The 16,349-nt window shown below is 53.9% G+C and overlaps 1 protein-coding gene across 1 annotated transcript in view; it reads right to left on the bottom strand.

The window, feature by feature from the left end:
* The window catches only part of CFAP46 (cilia and flagella associated protein 46), a 114,598-nt gene that overhangs the window by 40,147 nt on the left and 58,102 nt on the right, over nucleotides 1–16,349 (bottom strand). The window contains 7 exon segments of the mRNA XM_055245020.2: nucleotides 1,541–1,687; nucleotides 3,265–3,397; nucleotides 5,111–5,209; nucleotides 8,786–8,934; nucleotides 13,046–13,195; nucleotides 13,991–14,149; nucleotides 15,492–15,697. Coding sequence (XP_055100995.2) covers nucleotides 1,541–1,687; nucleotides 3,265–3,397; nucleotides 5,111–5,209; nucleotides 8,786–8,934; nucleotides 13,046–13,195; nucleotides 13,991–14,149; nucleotides 15,492–15,697 — 1,043 coding nt within the window.

Raw genomic sequence — 16,349 nt, 5'->3', positions numbered from 1 at the left:
GCCCACCTCAGGGGATGACTCTCGCCCCGGGAGCTCCCAGGAGCTCTTCCACACCTCCAGCCCTGCGGCCCCAGCAGAGGCTGGCCCTCTCCTGTGGCTGCGGCTAAAAGAATGCTGCACCCGTGTGTGTCCCTTCCCCAGCTGTCCACAGCGTCCTCAGTCCCTTCCTTGGACAAGCTCCCTTTTGACCCTGGTGTGCACACACCCGTCTCTGCTATCAGAGACCTGCACACACCTGTCCCTGCTATCAGCGACCTGCACACACCTGTCCCCCTGCCTGAGTCCTGCACACACCTGTCCCCAGTGCCTGAGACCTGCACACACCTGTCCCCCTGCCTGAGACCTGCACACACCTGTCCTCAGTGCCTGAGACCTGCACACACCTGTCCCCAGTGCCTGAGACCTGCACACACCTGTCCTCAGTGCCTGAGACCTGCACACACCTGTCCCCCTGCCTGAGACCTGCACACATCTGCCCTCAGTGCCAGAGATAAAGTCTGAACCTCTCAAAGCTTTGATGGGCATCACTGAATTTTTATACCATTCTAGGACCCTCTCTTTTTCTGGAGTTTTTCTTCAAAACAAGTGACAGGCTGTCTGGTTCTGTAGCTCTGCCTCACCCTCCCAGTGAAAGCAACTCTAACATCTGGACAGAAGATGTCACCATGTGTCTGAGGTGAGTTTGGAGGGCAGTCAGTGCTGGCAAAAACTGGCAACTACAATCTTTGCACAGAGAGAAGCACCCGTGGGCCTCCATCCATCTGGCTTTTTCCTGGGGCTGCCATCCCTGCAGGGGAGCGAAACCCGGGGGAATGCAAGCGCCCGGGATGAGGAGAGGAGGCTGCAGCTGGGGCTTCCAGTGCTGAGGCTTGCAGGGCCAGTCCCAGGAGGAGGGGCCGAGGCGAAGGGTCCGAGGTCCGCACTCCCCCTCAGGGCTGTCAGCTGGGCTTGGCTGCTCAGGGCAGAGCCGGATGTCACAAAACCTGGCAGGAACCAGCTGAGACCGAACAGCTGCAGCGCCTGCCGGGGAGATGGGGCTCAGCAAACGTCTCGGGGCTTTCGCTGGGGACCGTAAGGGTCACATCCAGGGAGTGAGAGCAAAACAAAGACCAGACCAGGCCCGGATCCCTGGACCCAGGCGGCCCCACACACGATCCACCTTCTAGAAAAAAGTGGCACTTCTGGCAGAGACACCCTCTGGGGTTCTCCAAGTTCTCGTCCAGCCTCAGAAGGTAAGAAACTGACCGTGGCAGGAGGCAGAGCGGAGCCACCGACACCCAGGAGAAACGAGAGGTTGCAGAGACCCGCAGCAGGTACTGGAAATAGAAACTTCAGCAAACTGTGAGTGGCAGAGCAAAAGACGGACAGACAGAGGACGTGCAGGACTGACTTCCCGCAGAGAGCCGGACCCAGACAAGAGAGGCATGTGGCCTTGCTAGAGCTGAACGCTACAGCCCAAGCTTCTGCCCGCAGCCCCTCCACTGTGCACGGTGCGCTGGGAGAGGCTGTGGATGGTGATGGGCTGGGAGGGGCTCCTCACCTGGAAAGCCAGATGAGCCTCCGACAGGAGCAGCCGTGCAGGCTGGTACAGGTTCATCTCCAGCAGAACTTCTGCCTTCAGCATCCACAGGTGGGGAAAGGACGTCCCATCCAGGTCCCTCCCGGTCTCCCCATTCATCTTCAAAATCTGTAAGACACCGCAGCCCCAGGCAGCACAGTCCTGACACTCGTGGCCTCTGAATCTCGCAGGACAGGCTCTGGCTCAGGAGCCGTCTGTACCACACAGGGAGCCACACCCCACCGAGGGCTCCCTGCTGGCCTAGGCACTGTGGGCACCTCACAAGCTCCCCGTGTGCCCCAAGGCCGGAGCTCAGGCCTTCGCCTTTCCCCCGACAGACCTCCTGCCCCCTGCGCACCTCTCTCTTCTCACGAATCCCCTTGCAGCCAACTAAGCTGCTCTACACACACACACACTGGCGTGTAGGACCCCTTGGCCCACCTCGTGCTGCTGACCAACCCTGGGATCTGGGCCTGCCTGTGGCTGTGCACCCGGCCTTGCTAGGGCGCCCTGGGCGTGGGCCGGTGCCTGAGCCCCTGCACTAGGATCTGGGCCTACCCTGCATCCCCCCACCTTCTCCTCGCCAAGCAGAGCCCCCTGCCTGGGGCGGTGGCTGAGGCCCGCACTGCTGTGTTCTGGATCAAGGTCTTGTGCTGAGCCCCTGTCCTGTCCTGTCTGCCAGGTCACAGGAAGCATGGCCTTTGCCCTTCCATGGTGCTCCCACAGTAACTGTGTTTTGGATTAGGAGCTGGGCTGGTCACCTTCCTTTATGGGCAAATGCAGAGGGGTGCTGTGCTCTCCTGCTGAGGGAAACCCGGGTGGTGGGAGAACCAGTTCTGTCAGACGACGGGGACCTCCAGGCGGAGCCCCCCCCACCTTCTCTCAGCCTCTGCCCAGGCGCCCGGCAGGCTGTTCCAGGGAGGCCTGTGGTGCACATAAAGCTCATCTTTCCCGAGGAATTCCAGGGCCCACGGGAGGAGAAATCACTCACAGGCCGGCCCCTCGCACACTCACTCACAGGCCGGCCCCTCGCACACTCACAGGCCGGCCCCTGGCACACTCACACGCAGGCCGGCCCCTCACACACACACGCCGGCCCCTCGCACACTCACACAGGCCGGCCCCTCACACACACACAGGCCGGCCCCTCGCACACTCACACACAGGCCGGCCCCTCGCACACTCACACACAGGCCGGCCCCTCGCACACTCACACACAGGCTGGCCTCTCGCACACTGACAGACACACAGGCCAGCCCCTCACACGCTGACACACAGGCCGGCCCCTCACACTGACACACAGGCCGGCCCCTCACACACTCACACACAGGCCAGCCCCTCACATGCTGACACACAGGCCGGCCCCTCACACTGACACACAGGCCGGCCCCTCACACACTGACACACAGGCCGGCCCCTCACACACTCACACACAGGCTGACCCCTCACACACTGACACACAGGCCGGCCCCTCGCACACTGACACACAGGCCGGCTTCCTGGCTCAGCTGCAGGACACACAGGCTGGCCCCTTGCACGCTGACAGACACACAGGCCGGCCCCTCGCACACTGACACACAGGCCGGCCTCTCGCACACTGACAGACACACAGGCCAGCCTCCTGGCTCAGCTGCAGCCCTGCATGGCCACGAGGCCCCGGCGCCCGCTGGGCTGCGGGTCAGAAGGATTCTGGACGGTGAGGTTACCTTGTCCTTGGCTTCCAGTGGTCTGATCTCCCCAGGCTGGACGGGAAGTGTCTGCTCATTCAGTGCTGGCAGGCTTTCTTCTAATAAAGGCTCCTTATCTTTCTCTTTTTTCAACGCGATCTCTCTTCTGCAGCTAACGTGAGGAAAACAGACAATATGCAAGAGAAGAGCCACATGGCCACGAAAATGTCCCTTCACGAGTAACCACAGAAATGCAAACGAAAACAGCCACAATTACATTCTTCACGCGAGTGTTTACAAAGATTTTTTAAAATCCTCAGGATCTAACAGCACATCTGACTCCCAAATTTGTGTCCATCACTGGTTCTCTCTTCCAAACTCCAAACTCATGTTCAGCTGCTATTTGACAGCCTGACAGGTGTCTAATGAGCATCTCGGACTCCACCTCTCCGGCGTGCCCAGCCCCCGGCCCCACTGCGCCTCCCGCGGGCACCCCCACCTGAAAGTTCAGCACCAACTACAGGTCCCTGGGTGGGCTCCTGCTCCCCGCTCGGCCTTCCCTCGGGGTCTTCAAGGTGTCTGCTACCTTCCCCTTCACTGCTCCACCTGGCCCCGGCCACGGCCCCTAGCTGTCCCGCCTTCTCCTGTGCCATGAACACCAGGCCCTAGCCATTTGCCACACCATGTCCAGAGAGGTCCCTTAGAAGACAGGCCAGCAGGGGGTCACAGCAGAGGTCAAGACCCTGCAGGCCCAGCCCCAGGGCCTTTTCGCCCTCTGACCCTCTCCCGAGGCCTGCACGCCCCTCTGCCCAGGCCTCCCCAGCCACACGCGTTCCAGGCCAAGGCCCCCCCTGCCGCCAAGACGCCACTGCTCCCAGCACCCCACACCGCGCTGGCCTCTGCCGTCTGCCACCCTCCACAGCTCGTAAACAAATGAACAGGAGGGAACTAGGACCCTATGGCCTCCACAACTCCTTTGTTCCAAAGTTATTTTAGGGCTGTGAGAACAACCGGGCCAAAGGCCAGGTTCCTGGGACACTGCTCCACGCCCCTTATACCAGGAGAGTGTAGACACGGTTCCAATGTTCAGCCGGGCTGCATAGATAACTTATGGTGCACAGACAACTCATGGTGCTGAAAAACGCAAAGTTCACATTGCAGGTGAATGCTGGTTACTACAGGCTGCTAAGTGAAAGGTATAGAGAGCTTAATTCCACTTTTACTGTAACAGCGTCTGTTTCTATGTAACGGGGAAATGGCCAGAAAAGCATATGTGAAAATATGAACAGGGTTATACTGAATGATGGGGCCAATCGTGAGCTTTATTTTCCTCTTTCTTTTATCTACATGTTCTAAGATTTTCACTATAAAATGTATCACTTACGTAATTTTAAAAAGTATCTTGTAAAAACTAATAAAAACAGAACCATATACAATCATAGCACAGAAGTATTTCTGAGATGGTCTCTAAATCTAAAAGTCATTTGCTACACTAACGAGAGTTAGTTGTTAAACAGCCTGACGTTAGTAAACTTCAACAGCTCTGAAGTGAACTCGTGCCTGAAGGCTGCCGGAGACACGAGTGGTACTGCCTCAGGACCCGGCGCCCAGCACCCAGTGCCCAAGGGTCCAGGGCCCAGCACCCAGCCTTTCTGTCCTCCGAGGAGGGGATCGGGCCACCCTGGTGAGCCCCCCTCACCGCCCCTCCTTCCCTCTGTGAGAAGCACCTCCCCACAACCCACCTCCGGCACGACCCAGAACCAGCCACAGCCGTGTCCCCCAAGTGCTAACTCTCCCCAGAGGACGGCCGTGCGGCTGGCTTTCACCTGGCTGCACCAAGGGCGAGACTCAAACCCCAGGCGGCGCAGGGTGGGACTGCACACACCTGGCCTGCTCCAGCTCGCTGATGTACACCTGCCCGACCGCCTCTTCATGGTGCGCAGCTGCTTCTCTCAGCTTCAGCTCGGAGCACGCCTGGGCAAGGCTGTGGGGAGTGTGGCCGGAAGAGTCAGTGCTGCGTGGGCGCAGAGGGAGCCAGAAACAAAGCTACGAGTGTGCTTCACAGAAAACGGTCAACTAAAACATCGAGGCATACTTGGATGGTATTTTCAATCATTTTTAAAGGGAAGCGAAATTACTAGGGAAAAGTGCCAGGTAGCGCCATCAGATTTCAGGCGGGATTTTTTCCCGCTCCTTCACAGACCTCGTGTGAGGCATTATCTGTTGCTCCTTGACGCCATCCGAGGAGAAGAGGAGGCCCTCAGGTGAGCTCAGCACCCACCACAACAAGCAGAGAAGCCTCGACTCCTGTTGAAAACCCTATTCTTGTAAAATGCTTTCAGGCACAGACACCAGGAAGCATCCCTGTGCGGGCCCCGGTGGCCGTCTTGGCCCCGTGACCATGCCTGCTCCAGCTTCCTCTCCTGCGCCCGGCCCTGGGGTATCTGAGCAAGCTGAAAATGCAACTTGCGGCCTTTCTCCCAGATCCTTCGGGGCCCCGGGCGCGCCTCCATTTATCACACTGTGCTTTATGGCGCTGCTCAAATATTGCATATTTTACAAATTGAACGTCTGGGGCAGCCCTGAGTGACCAAGTCCATCGGCGCCATTTTCCAACAGCACCTGCTCACTCGGTGTCTCTGTGTCACGTTTTGGTAATTCTCGAAATATTTCAAACTGTGTCATTATTATGATTCTGTTACGGTGATCTGTGCTCAGTGATCTTTGAGGTTACCATTGTAATTGTTTTGGGGCACCATCAGTCACGCCCATATAAGACGGTGAACTGAGTCGATAAATGTCCCGTGGGCTCTGATTGCTCCACGGCTTGGCCGCTCCCCCATTTCTGTCCCTCCCCTTGGGCCTCCCTATTCCCCAAGACACATAAATTTTGAAATAAGGCCAGTTAGTAACCCTACGATGGGCTCTAAGTGTTCCAGAGAAAGGAACAGGCGCACGTCCCTCACTTTAAAGAAAAAGCCAAAAATGATTCAGTTCAGTGAGGAAAGTGCATCAGAAGTGGAGACAGACTGGAAGCTCGGGCCCCTGCACCAGTTAACCAAGTTGTAAGTGCAAAGGAAAAGTTCTGAAAGGAAATGAGAAGCTCCTACAGGGAACATATGAATACAGATGACGAGAAAGCGAAGCCGCCTCAGTGCTGATACGAAAAAGTTTCCGTGGTCTGTGCCGAAGATCAAACCAGTCACAACGTTCCTTCAGGCCGAAGCCTCATTCAGAGCGAGGCCCTCACTCTCTTCAATCCCATGAAGTCTGGGAGACGTGAGGAAGCTGCAGAAGACAAGTTTGAAGCAGCAGAGGTGGGCTCGTGAGGTTTAAGGACAGAAGCTGTCTCCATCACATAAAAGTGAAGCAGCAAGTGCTGATGGAGAAGCTGAAGCAAGTTAGCTGGAAGATCCAGCTAATAAGAGCATTGATGGATACGGTAAACAACAGATTTCCACTGTAGACCACACAGCCTTCTACTGGAAGAAGATGCCTTCTAGGACTTTCAGAGCTAGAGAAGAAAAGTCAATGCCTGGCTTCCAAGCTTCCAAGCACAGGCTGACTCTCTTGCCAGGGGCTAACGCAGCTGGGGACTTTGAGTTGAAGCCAATCCGCATTCACCATTCTGAAAATCCCAGGGCCTTTAAGAATGCTGCTCAGTCGGCCAGGCATGGTGGCTCATGCCTGTAATCCCAGCACTTGGAGAGGCCAAGGCAGGCGGATCACGAGGGTAGGAGATCGAGACCATCCTGTCTAACACGATGAAACCCCATCTCTACTAAAAAAAAATACAAAAAATTAGCTGGGCATGTTGGCGGGTGCCTGTAGTCCCAGCTACTCAGGAGGCTGAGGCAGGAGAATGGCGTAAACTCGGGAGGCAGAGCTTGCAGTGAGCCGAGATCGCGCCACTGCACTCCAGCCTGGGCAACAGAGCAAGACTCCATCTCAAAAAAAAAAAAAAAAAAAAGAATGATGCTCAATCTACTCTGCCTGTGCTCTGTAAGTGGACAACAAAGCCTGGTGACAGCACATCTGTTGACAGCATGGTTTGCTGAATATTTAAAGCCCACTGTTGAGACCTGCTGCTCAGAAAAACCGATTCCTTTCAAAATAGTATTGCTCACTGGCAATGCTTCGGCCACCCAAGAGTGCTCACGGAGATGTGCAAGGAAACGAATGCCGTCTCCATGCCTGCTAACACCGCATCCATGCAGCCCATGGATCAAGGAGGCACTTCGACTTTCAAGTCTTACTATTTACGAAGCACATTTAATAAAGTTATAGCTGCCGCAGAGAGTGATTCTTCTGATGGATCTGGGCAAAGTGAATTGAAAACCTTCTGGAAAAGAGTCACAATTCTAGATCCCATTAAGAACATTCCTGATTCATGGGAGGAGGCCAAAATAGCAGCATTAACAGGAATTTGGAAGAAGTTGATTCCAACCCTCATGGATGACTTTGAAGGATCCAAGATTTCAGTAGAAGGAGCTACAGATGTGGGGCAAACAGCAAGAGAAGTAGAATCAGAAGTGGAGCCTGAAGACGGCACTGAACTGCTGCAATCTCAAGAGAAAACTTGAATGGATGTGGAATTGCCTCTTATGGATAAGCAGAGAAAGTGGTTTCTTGAGCTGGGATCTGCTCCCGGTGAAGATGCCGTGAACACTGCGGAAATGACAAAAGGGACCTAGAATATTCCATACATTGAGTTGATAAAGTGGCAGCAACATTTAAGAGACTGACTCCAATTTTGAAAGAACTTCTGCCATGGGTAAAATTCTATCAAATAGCATTGCATGCTACAGAGAAATCTTTTGTGAGAGAGTTGATCCATGTGGCAAATTTTGTTGTCTTATTTTAAGAAATCTCCAGCCTTTTTAGCATTTTTAGTACATACATTTTAAATGGCTGTATGTACATTTTTTAGACATGATGCTATCGCACACTTAAGACTACAGAACAGTGTAAACCTAACTTTTATATACTCTGGAAAACCAAAAAATTCCTGTGACTTGCTTTATTGTGATATTTGTTTTGTTTTGGAACACAACCTGCAATATCTCCAAGATATGCCTGTATTTCCTTAAAATAAGAATATTCTCCTAAGGATCAGGTAGAAATTTTAATATAAAAATATCCTATTTTATCTTTTAAATTTTTAGTAACAGGGTCATGCTCTGCTGCCCAGGCTAGAGTGCAGAGGCACGATCATAGCTCACTGCAGGCTCGATGTCTTAAGGCTCAGGTGACCGTCTTGCCTCAGCCTCCTGAGTAGTTGTGACAACAGGTGTGTGTCACCATACCTGGCTAATATATTTTTTAAATTTTTTGTAGAGATGGGGTCTTGCTATGTTGCCCAGGCTGGTCTCAAACTCCTGGGATCAAATAGTCCTCCCACCCCAACCAAAAATACCATTTTTATATTCAAATATTTTTATTTACTTGGTGTTCAAGTCCCAGGGACTTTATTATTTACACAGTCAACTACAGAATTAATACCTTAACATGTTGTTCATTTTTGTGCTGCTTTGGGGAAATAAAAAGGAGCTGTACCCACCGAAGGTGGTAGAGATCCACTAGGCCCTTGCTTCCCACCACAGAGTCCGAAATCAGCACCCCCAACTGCAGGACGGGGACCGTGAGTTCGTGCAGGCACATCTTCTGCAGGGCCTTGACTAGGTGGTCCAGGAAATACAAACTGTACGTCTACATGGACACATAACACACACAGGAGGTCACAGGAGCGGGTGTAGACCACAAGCATAAGGGTCTTTCCTCAGAGAACTCCCTCCCTCCCCATGCCAGTGCATGTCTGCACACAGAAGGTGCTCAGCACGTGTCCGCACACAGCAGGTGCTCAGTGCGTTTCTGTGGGATGGATGGAGGCTGTGCTATCTTCCTTCCCTCTTCCACTCATGGGTTTCATTTTGTCACGTGTGATAATCTTTGTGAACATCAGCACCCAAGTATGAAGATACCCATAAGAAACACACCCGTTCATGGATTTATTCAAATTTATGTGTTTGTTTCATTCTTCCACTAAAAACTACTGGCTCATTAGAGACAGAATTTCTTTGTGTGCACACACAACCACTTAAAAACTTAATATATAGAGAAGAGCTAATGCTTTCTATGATGTTGGACTCGGTTTGTTAAAACCATTACTCTTGAGTGGGAAATTAGGAAAGCTGGATGACCTGTTGGCAAAAATGTACCTCTAAGACTGGAGGGTAATCAATATCCAAAGAATGACTGGGCCGAGATCTGGAAGTCAGTAGGCATCCAGGGACACGAGCCTGGCTATCAGGCACTGAGGCATCCAGGGACACGAGCCTGGCTATCAGGCACTGAGGCATCCAGGGACACGAGCCTGGCTATCAGGCACTGAGGCAGCTGAGGGCTCCCTGGTGCTCCGCATCGTGCTGCAGGCTGGGCTTAGAAAACGGGGTTCAGGGCCTACCAAGAGCTCCACTCTCTCAGTCTCTCTCTCAGGCTGGGTTCTTGAAGGGCTGCACCTCAGAATTCCAGGCAATCTAGGAGGAGGCCGTCCCCTCAGGGATGACAGCCAGGCAGAGGGGCCATGCGGGCGGCCTGGAAAGCATGGGGTCCTTTGAGAGGTCGATGGAACTGATCACCCCCGGTGAGGCTGATCTGAAGAGCGAGCGAGGGGTGACAGGGCTCTACAGGTCCCACAGGCATTAAAAGGTAATACAAGGACACTGAGAACAACTTCATGGCAATACATCCAAAATGTATTTTCAATAAAAACATCCCACAAAAATGCAACCCATGAAAAGTGTTACAAGAAGAAAAAGAAACTCTGAAGAATTCTATAACTATGAAATAAATTGGATCCATAATTTAAAATTTTCCCAAACAGAAGCTCTGGGCTCAGGTGGCTTTACCAGGGAATTCTTCCACACTTTTAAGGATGAAGTAACCACCAATCTTATACAAATTTCTCCTAAGAATGGCCAGAAAGGAACACTTGCTAACTGACTAAAAGGCCAGCATAACTTTTACCACATCCTGAGGAGGACACACATGAAAGGAAAATTAAACATCGTCTTCCTCACAAGCACAGATGCACACACCCCGGACACAAAAGCCGCCAACCAAAGCTGGTGACATAAAGTGAGTGACAGCACAGCCAAGCTGCCCTATTGTGATAATCATTAGAAAGAATCAAGGTAATTAATTCAAGGAATGAAGGAGGAAAACATCATCTGCATAGATGGAGAAAAATATTTGATAAAAATATAAAAGCATTCATGACTAAAATTATTAGCGAATAGAAATAAACTTCCTTAATCAATAAACATCTATAAAAACCTACAACAAACATCAATTATACTTCAGAGTAAAATGTTGGAAATTTTCCTTTGAGATAGGGTGTGCAACATAAAAATAGATGTTATCACCATTTTTATTCAACCTCATACTGGAGGTCCTTGCCAGAATATAAGGCAAGGTAAAGAAAAAACAGTGTAAAGAGTAGAAACTAAAAAAGAAAAATGTGTTTGCAGATAAAACGACGATGTACACACAAAATCCAAAATAATCTACAGACAAATTACTAAAGTTATAAAGAATTTAACAAAATGGATGCTTACAAGGCCAAAATGAAAACAATTACATTTCTATAGTTTATCTGGAGTTTAAACATGAAACAAGAAAGCTATATTTACAACAGCATCAAAAATATCAAATACACAGAAATAAATCTGACATGCATAACTGCCATGCAGAAAACTCTGGTCTATTGTTAACAGATGTTGAAGAAGACTTAAGTCAATGGAGTGACAGACCATGTCCATGGATCAAAAGGTTGAACACCATAACAATGTCAGTTCTCCACCAAGTAATTTACAGATTCAATGCAATGTCAGTAAAAACTCTTCCAGGGTTTGTGATGGGTCTGACACACTGATTCTAAAACACACATGGACATGCAATGGAGAATAAAAAGAATAGCCCAACCATCCTGAAGAATGAGGTAAGGAGATTTTCTCTACCAAATACTCACGGTTGTGAAGCTCAGCAATTGACACTGAGATGACGCTGCAAGGACAAAAAACTAACAGAAAGCAAGAGAGACCCCAAAGCAGCCCCATGCACAGGTGGGCACCTGCTCATGCCCAGTGCAGCCAGCAGGGAAGGTGGACAGTGACATTTCAGGAAGCGGTGTCAGAACAATGGGACACCCTGACTGCCAAGCTTGAGGCTTGACCCTTACCTCACACCACACACACATCAAGTTCAGGTGACAGACAAAACTATAAAGGTGCAAAATATTTCCACTTTTTGGAAAAATACTATAACAGAATATCTGTACAACCTCCAGGAATGAAAACATCAAAAAAAGGACACATAAAAAACTGACTAATTACAAAGGAAAAGACTAATGACTCTTATTACATTAAAACTACTAATCCCTGTTCCCAAAAAGACCTCCTTAACAGAGTGGAAAGGCAAGGCACGAAGTGGAGGCAGATCTGCTGGTCACATGGCTGCTCATGTGATTTTGCAGAATAAAGGATTCCTTCAAACCAATCAGGAAAAGTCAGAAAGCTTAATTAAATATGGGCGACAGCCTGGAGGGCACATCACAAAAGAGGATCTCCAAGGTTAGGAAGCACCAAAGGCCAACCTCTCTGTGGCCAGGGGTGTCCCATTAAACCATGGGGAATGCCCCTGTCCACCCACCGGCTGATGATATTGAGGGGAGTGGCATCAGCAGGGATCTGCGCAGGGCCACTCTACCCACGGCGGGCATGGCAGTGAACTGAATGACCACTACGGAGGGCAGCATGGCACCAAACACCGCAGGTGGAGATTCACATCCTCTATGGTCCAGAAAGTCTGTGATGGGTGTGTCCTCTAGGCATGGGGGCATGTGGGCATGTGGGCACCAGGACACAGTGCACGGATAGTCACAGAAGCTTCATGTAGTAGCTGTTAACCAGAAACAACCCATCCACCAGCAGGCGGATGGATGAACCATGGCCTGTCCATGTAATAGGCCACCCACAGCAATGCATGAAACACAGACAGACCATGGCCTGTCCACACAATGTGTCACCCACAGCAATGCACAAAACAAATCATGGGGACACAGTGAGCATGGGCGGGTCCCACAGACAGAGTCCCAAGTGAAGGACGCTCGCCAAAGAGAATCCACCCCAACAAGGCAGAGAGAGCAAGTGGACACCCAGTCCTAGCCCTTGGAGCTGTGCGCATGACCACAGAATGGCAAAAAGGACTTGCGGATGTGATAAGGTGAGGACCCCGAGGTGGGGAGGGTCTCCGGGATAGTCCAGGTGTGCCCTAAATGCAATTCCGTGGGAGCGGGCGGGAGATTTGATCCGCGCAAAAGAGGAGGCCACGTGACCACAGAGGCCGACCAGGATGAGGCAAGAGGGATCTTCCCCGGGCCCTTTGGAGGATGTGCCGCCCTCCCGACACGGGATTTGGGCCCAGGGACACTGATTTTTGGCTTCCGGCCTCCAGAACCGTGAGGGGATCAATTTCTGTTGTTTTAACCACCCGGTTGTGGGAGCTTGTCATGAACACCTGTCCTGTCTCGCTAGGTACGTGTTGGACTTGAGTGGGGAAAGAAGGAAGGCTTCCCCGAGTGTCGGCAGTTGGGGGCAGACAGTGGTGCTGGGGGGGTCTGTGGGAAGCTGGGGGCTGATGGGACTCTGTCCTGTCCTCCTTTTTCTGGCTACGGTTCACAGCGGAAATTGGACTTGGGGACAGGTCAGGGGGACACCATGCTGTGACCAAGGTCTTGAGCCTTTTCGTTATGTCAACGTACCGGCTTCTGGATGCTTGAGGGGTTAACAGTACAGTCACTTCTCTCCTGTTTCAGTACAGACAGCACTTCCTCAGGGCAGGAGTAGGAAGCCCACTCTTCTATGCTGGTGGGTAAGTCTTCCAGTTGTTTGATGGGAGCTGGACTTTGAGACTGGAAAGGCAAGAATACAGGATTTACCTGAAATGGTGGAGTCGAAATAGTAGACACCCCCCGGCTCCCCGGCATGGCTGTGCAGCAGGCAGGCCACAGCCCTGGGGAGCCGGCATCCTCCCCACCAGCAGGCCGCAGCGAGTGCCCAGATCCAGCCTCTGACACTGTTTCCAGGCAGTGCACGCAAAGCTTTCTGCCCCGTGCATGGCCGGAGTTGGCCTGGGGGTGCCCAGGCTCAGGACTCCCAAGAGCTAAGGCTCTGCAGCCTCTGCCTCCTGCGTCTCCCCCTCAGTGACAGCTGGCCGGTGAGCTCAGCAGTGCTTGTGCCAGGGTCCAGGTGTGAGCATCCCGCTCTGGGAAGCTGGGCAGCCAAGTGGTTTCTCAGACCTGCCCGGCACTTTGAGAAGTGGATACTTGCAGAGAGAAAGGTTTCATGGGATGAAAAAAACACTTTTCTCACTGCTCTGGGACCCAGGCCCTGGGCTGTGTCTGCTGCCATGGCCTCTGAGCCTGGCACACCCGGGACAACGTGCTCTGTGCAAACTGCACGCGTTACGTGGCTAGCTCCAGGCCCGGGATTCCCGCCAGGGACAAGCCAGGGTGCTTTACAGACATTCCCTCGTATTGTCCGCTAAGAACCCTGACAGGGAGAAAAACTGAGGCACAGAGGCCGGCTGGGGCCCAGCCTCTGCACCACGGCCGCCTGGGGTTCCTCCGAGAACCCTGACAGGCAGGGAAACTGAGGCACCGGCCACCCCGGGCCCGGCCTCTGCACTGCAGCCGCCTGGGCGTCACCTGCTTGGGCTCCTTGACTTTCTCCTCCTTTCCCTTCTCCTTGTCCTTCTCTTTACTCCTCTCAGTCTCCTTCTCTTTTTTAGGCAATAAGAGATATGAGCTGGTTGCTGCCAGGGGTCTGTCTTCCGGAACTGATTTTCCTGCTGTCATCAAAGAAACCTGGGCAGGGATGAAATCCACTTTTGCAGCACTGAAAACCCACCCCGCCCACTCCGCCCACCCTCCACTCCTGGATGAGGGACGCTCAGACCTGCGGGGCACCCCAGACTCTAGTGCTCTGGTGGTCTCGCGTCCCCGTCAGCTGCCGTCAGGTGAGCCCCTAGAGCACAGAGCTGAGCTGGCCTGGGGTGTGGGCACCGGGGGCTGCAGGGACATGCCCGTGAGCATGCTGGCTCCGCGGGTGTCCCTCAGTCTCACTCCACTGTCGGGGACACAGTGGGACACCCCTGGCCGTGGGGCTCCCTGCTGGCCATTCCACACCCTCCCTGCAGCAGCCCTTGTGGGGGCTGTGCCCAGGCAGGGAGGACACTGGGCACGTCTCCTTGGCAGGCCCTGCCAGCCCCTCGCAGCCCTGACATGTGGGGGTCTGAGGCAGGCGTGGTTGGCCCTGGGGGGGACTTGCCACTCCTCGGGTGAATGAGTTCAAGGTCTCTAATCAAGAACACCCAAGAATAACGTTGAGCAATTCTAGAAGAGCCACAAAGAATGGCAGCGTGGGCACCCACGGCCCCAGGTCTGGCAGGGGTTGAGGCTGGTGGGGGGCTAGCGTGGAACATTCTGAAGATGGGATGGGGGGCCTCCCTGCCTTTCCTGCTCTGCCCATGGCTGGGCGGTGGCCCTCTTGATCCCGAGATGCCCTATGGGGGCTCTGGGCAAACTTGTCCTCAGAAGAAAGGCCTGCCATGCCTGGTGCTGCCCTGCTGGGGTGTGGCCTGCGGGAGGCCTGGACAGACGCATGGGGCGGCCCCCAAAAGCTGCTCCTGGTGGGCTTTACAGGGAGAGGTGGTAGGAGGAGCAGGACAAGGAGGGGGGTGGGAGTGGGGCGCAGAAGAAGGCTCTGGAAGCCCCATCAGCGGGCAGTTCAGGAGCTGTCGGGCCCCAGCTGCCAACAGAGGCACCTGCTGCTGCCTTGGCGTGGTGAGCCAGGCAGAGGCAGTTTTGGGTGATGGTTGGCAAGGGTGCCAGGGCAGGTGTCAGGGAGGACCAGCTGATCTGGAGGGAGCCATGAGCCCCTCCCTTGGGGAGTGCTGGGAATGTGGAGGGTGCAGGAGTGAAGAGGGGAGTCTCTTGTTTTTGGGGAGTCTCTTGTTTTTATGCTGATGGGAATCATTCAGTAGAGAGGAAGAATCTGGATGTCACAGGAAATCGCTCACATCTCAAAGGTCTTTAGGAAATGCTGGGAAAGGCTCTGATATCTTTAAAACGCTCACTGCAGTTTCCCCAGCCCGCGGCCCATCCCGGGAGGTGCTGCAGGAGCAGGGGAGTCTGCGCTGGGCCTCACCTGCCAGATGTGCCTGAAGAAGGCATAGGCTGCAAGGCAGCAGTCCTCGTAGCCCTCGGCGCCCGGCGACAGCACCAGGGCCAGCAGGGTGTGCACGCGGGCCAGCGCCTCCAGCTGCCGCACGCTATGCAGCTGCTCCAAGGACACCGCCTCCTCGGCCTCGGACACGGGGCTCCGTGGGGGCATCTGCACAGCCACATACTCCCCTGAAACACGGGGTGCCCGAGGCTGAGAGCAGGCCCGGCTATGGGTCTGTGGGCCCCAGGCCATTCCCTTCCCTGCCCGAGGCTGCGGTGGACTGCCTGGTGCCTCGCCGACCCCCGGTGCTGCACTCTGCTGAGGGCCGGCAGCCAGGGGAAGAGCCACGTGTTGTACTTACTCTGCGAAGGCTGAGCTTAGCTGCCCTCTCACCCCCAGGGGCAGCTCCACTCTCAGCTCCAGCCCCAGGCCCCCAGGCCCCCAGGCCCCGAGGGCTCTCCTGCTGCCCTGTGTGTCCTGGAAGCCTCATGAGCTGCACCTGGCCTGGGCACCCTGTTCCTGTCCCAGACTGTCCCGAGGGCCTGGGAGTTCTGAGCAGGGCCCGCACTCATCCTGACAGGGGGCTAGAACCAGCGGCCATGGGGAGGGTGGCCCTGAGCAAGCCAGCATTGTCGAGTGCTCTAGGATGGCCCTACTGTGAGCACATGTGTGCGTGCGTGCGTGCGTGCGTGTGTGTGTGTGTGTGTGTGTGGAGTGGCCACCCTAGCTGGGCTCTGCCGGCCTCTGCTCTTCACAGCAGGCCTGCGGGAGCCACCCCATGGGACTCTCCGTGCGCACCTGTGCTCCCCACAGTTTCTGCCCCGGGTCACCCTGGGCTGA

Source organism: Symphalangus syndactylus, chromosome 2, assembly GCF_028878055.3.
Source record: "Symphalangus syndactylus isolate Jambi chromosome 2, NHGRI_mSymSyn1-v2.1_pri, whole genome shotgun sequence".
Taxonomy (NCBI): Eukaryota; Metazoa; Chordata; class Mammalia; order Primates; family Hylobatidae; genus Symphalangus; species Symphalangus syndactylus.
This window is presented reverse-complemented; position numbering and strand designations above follow the sequence as displayed.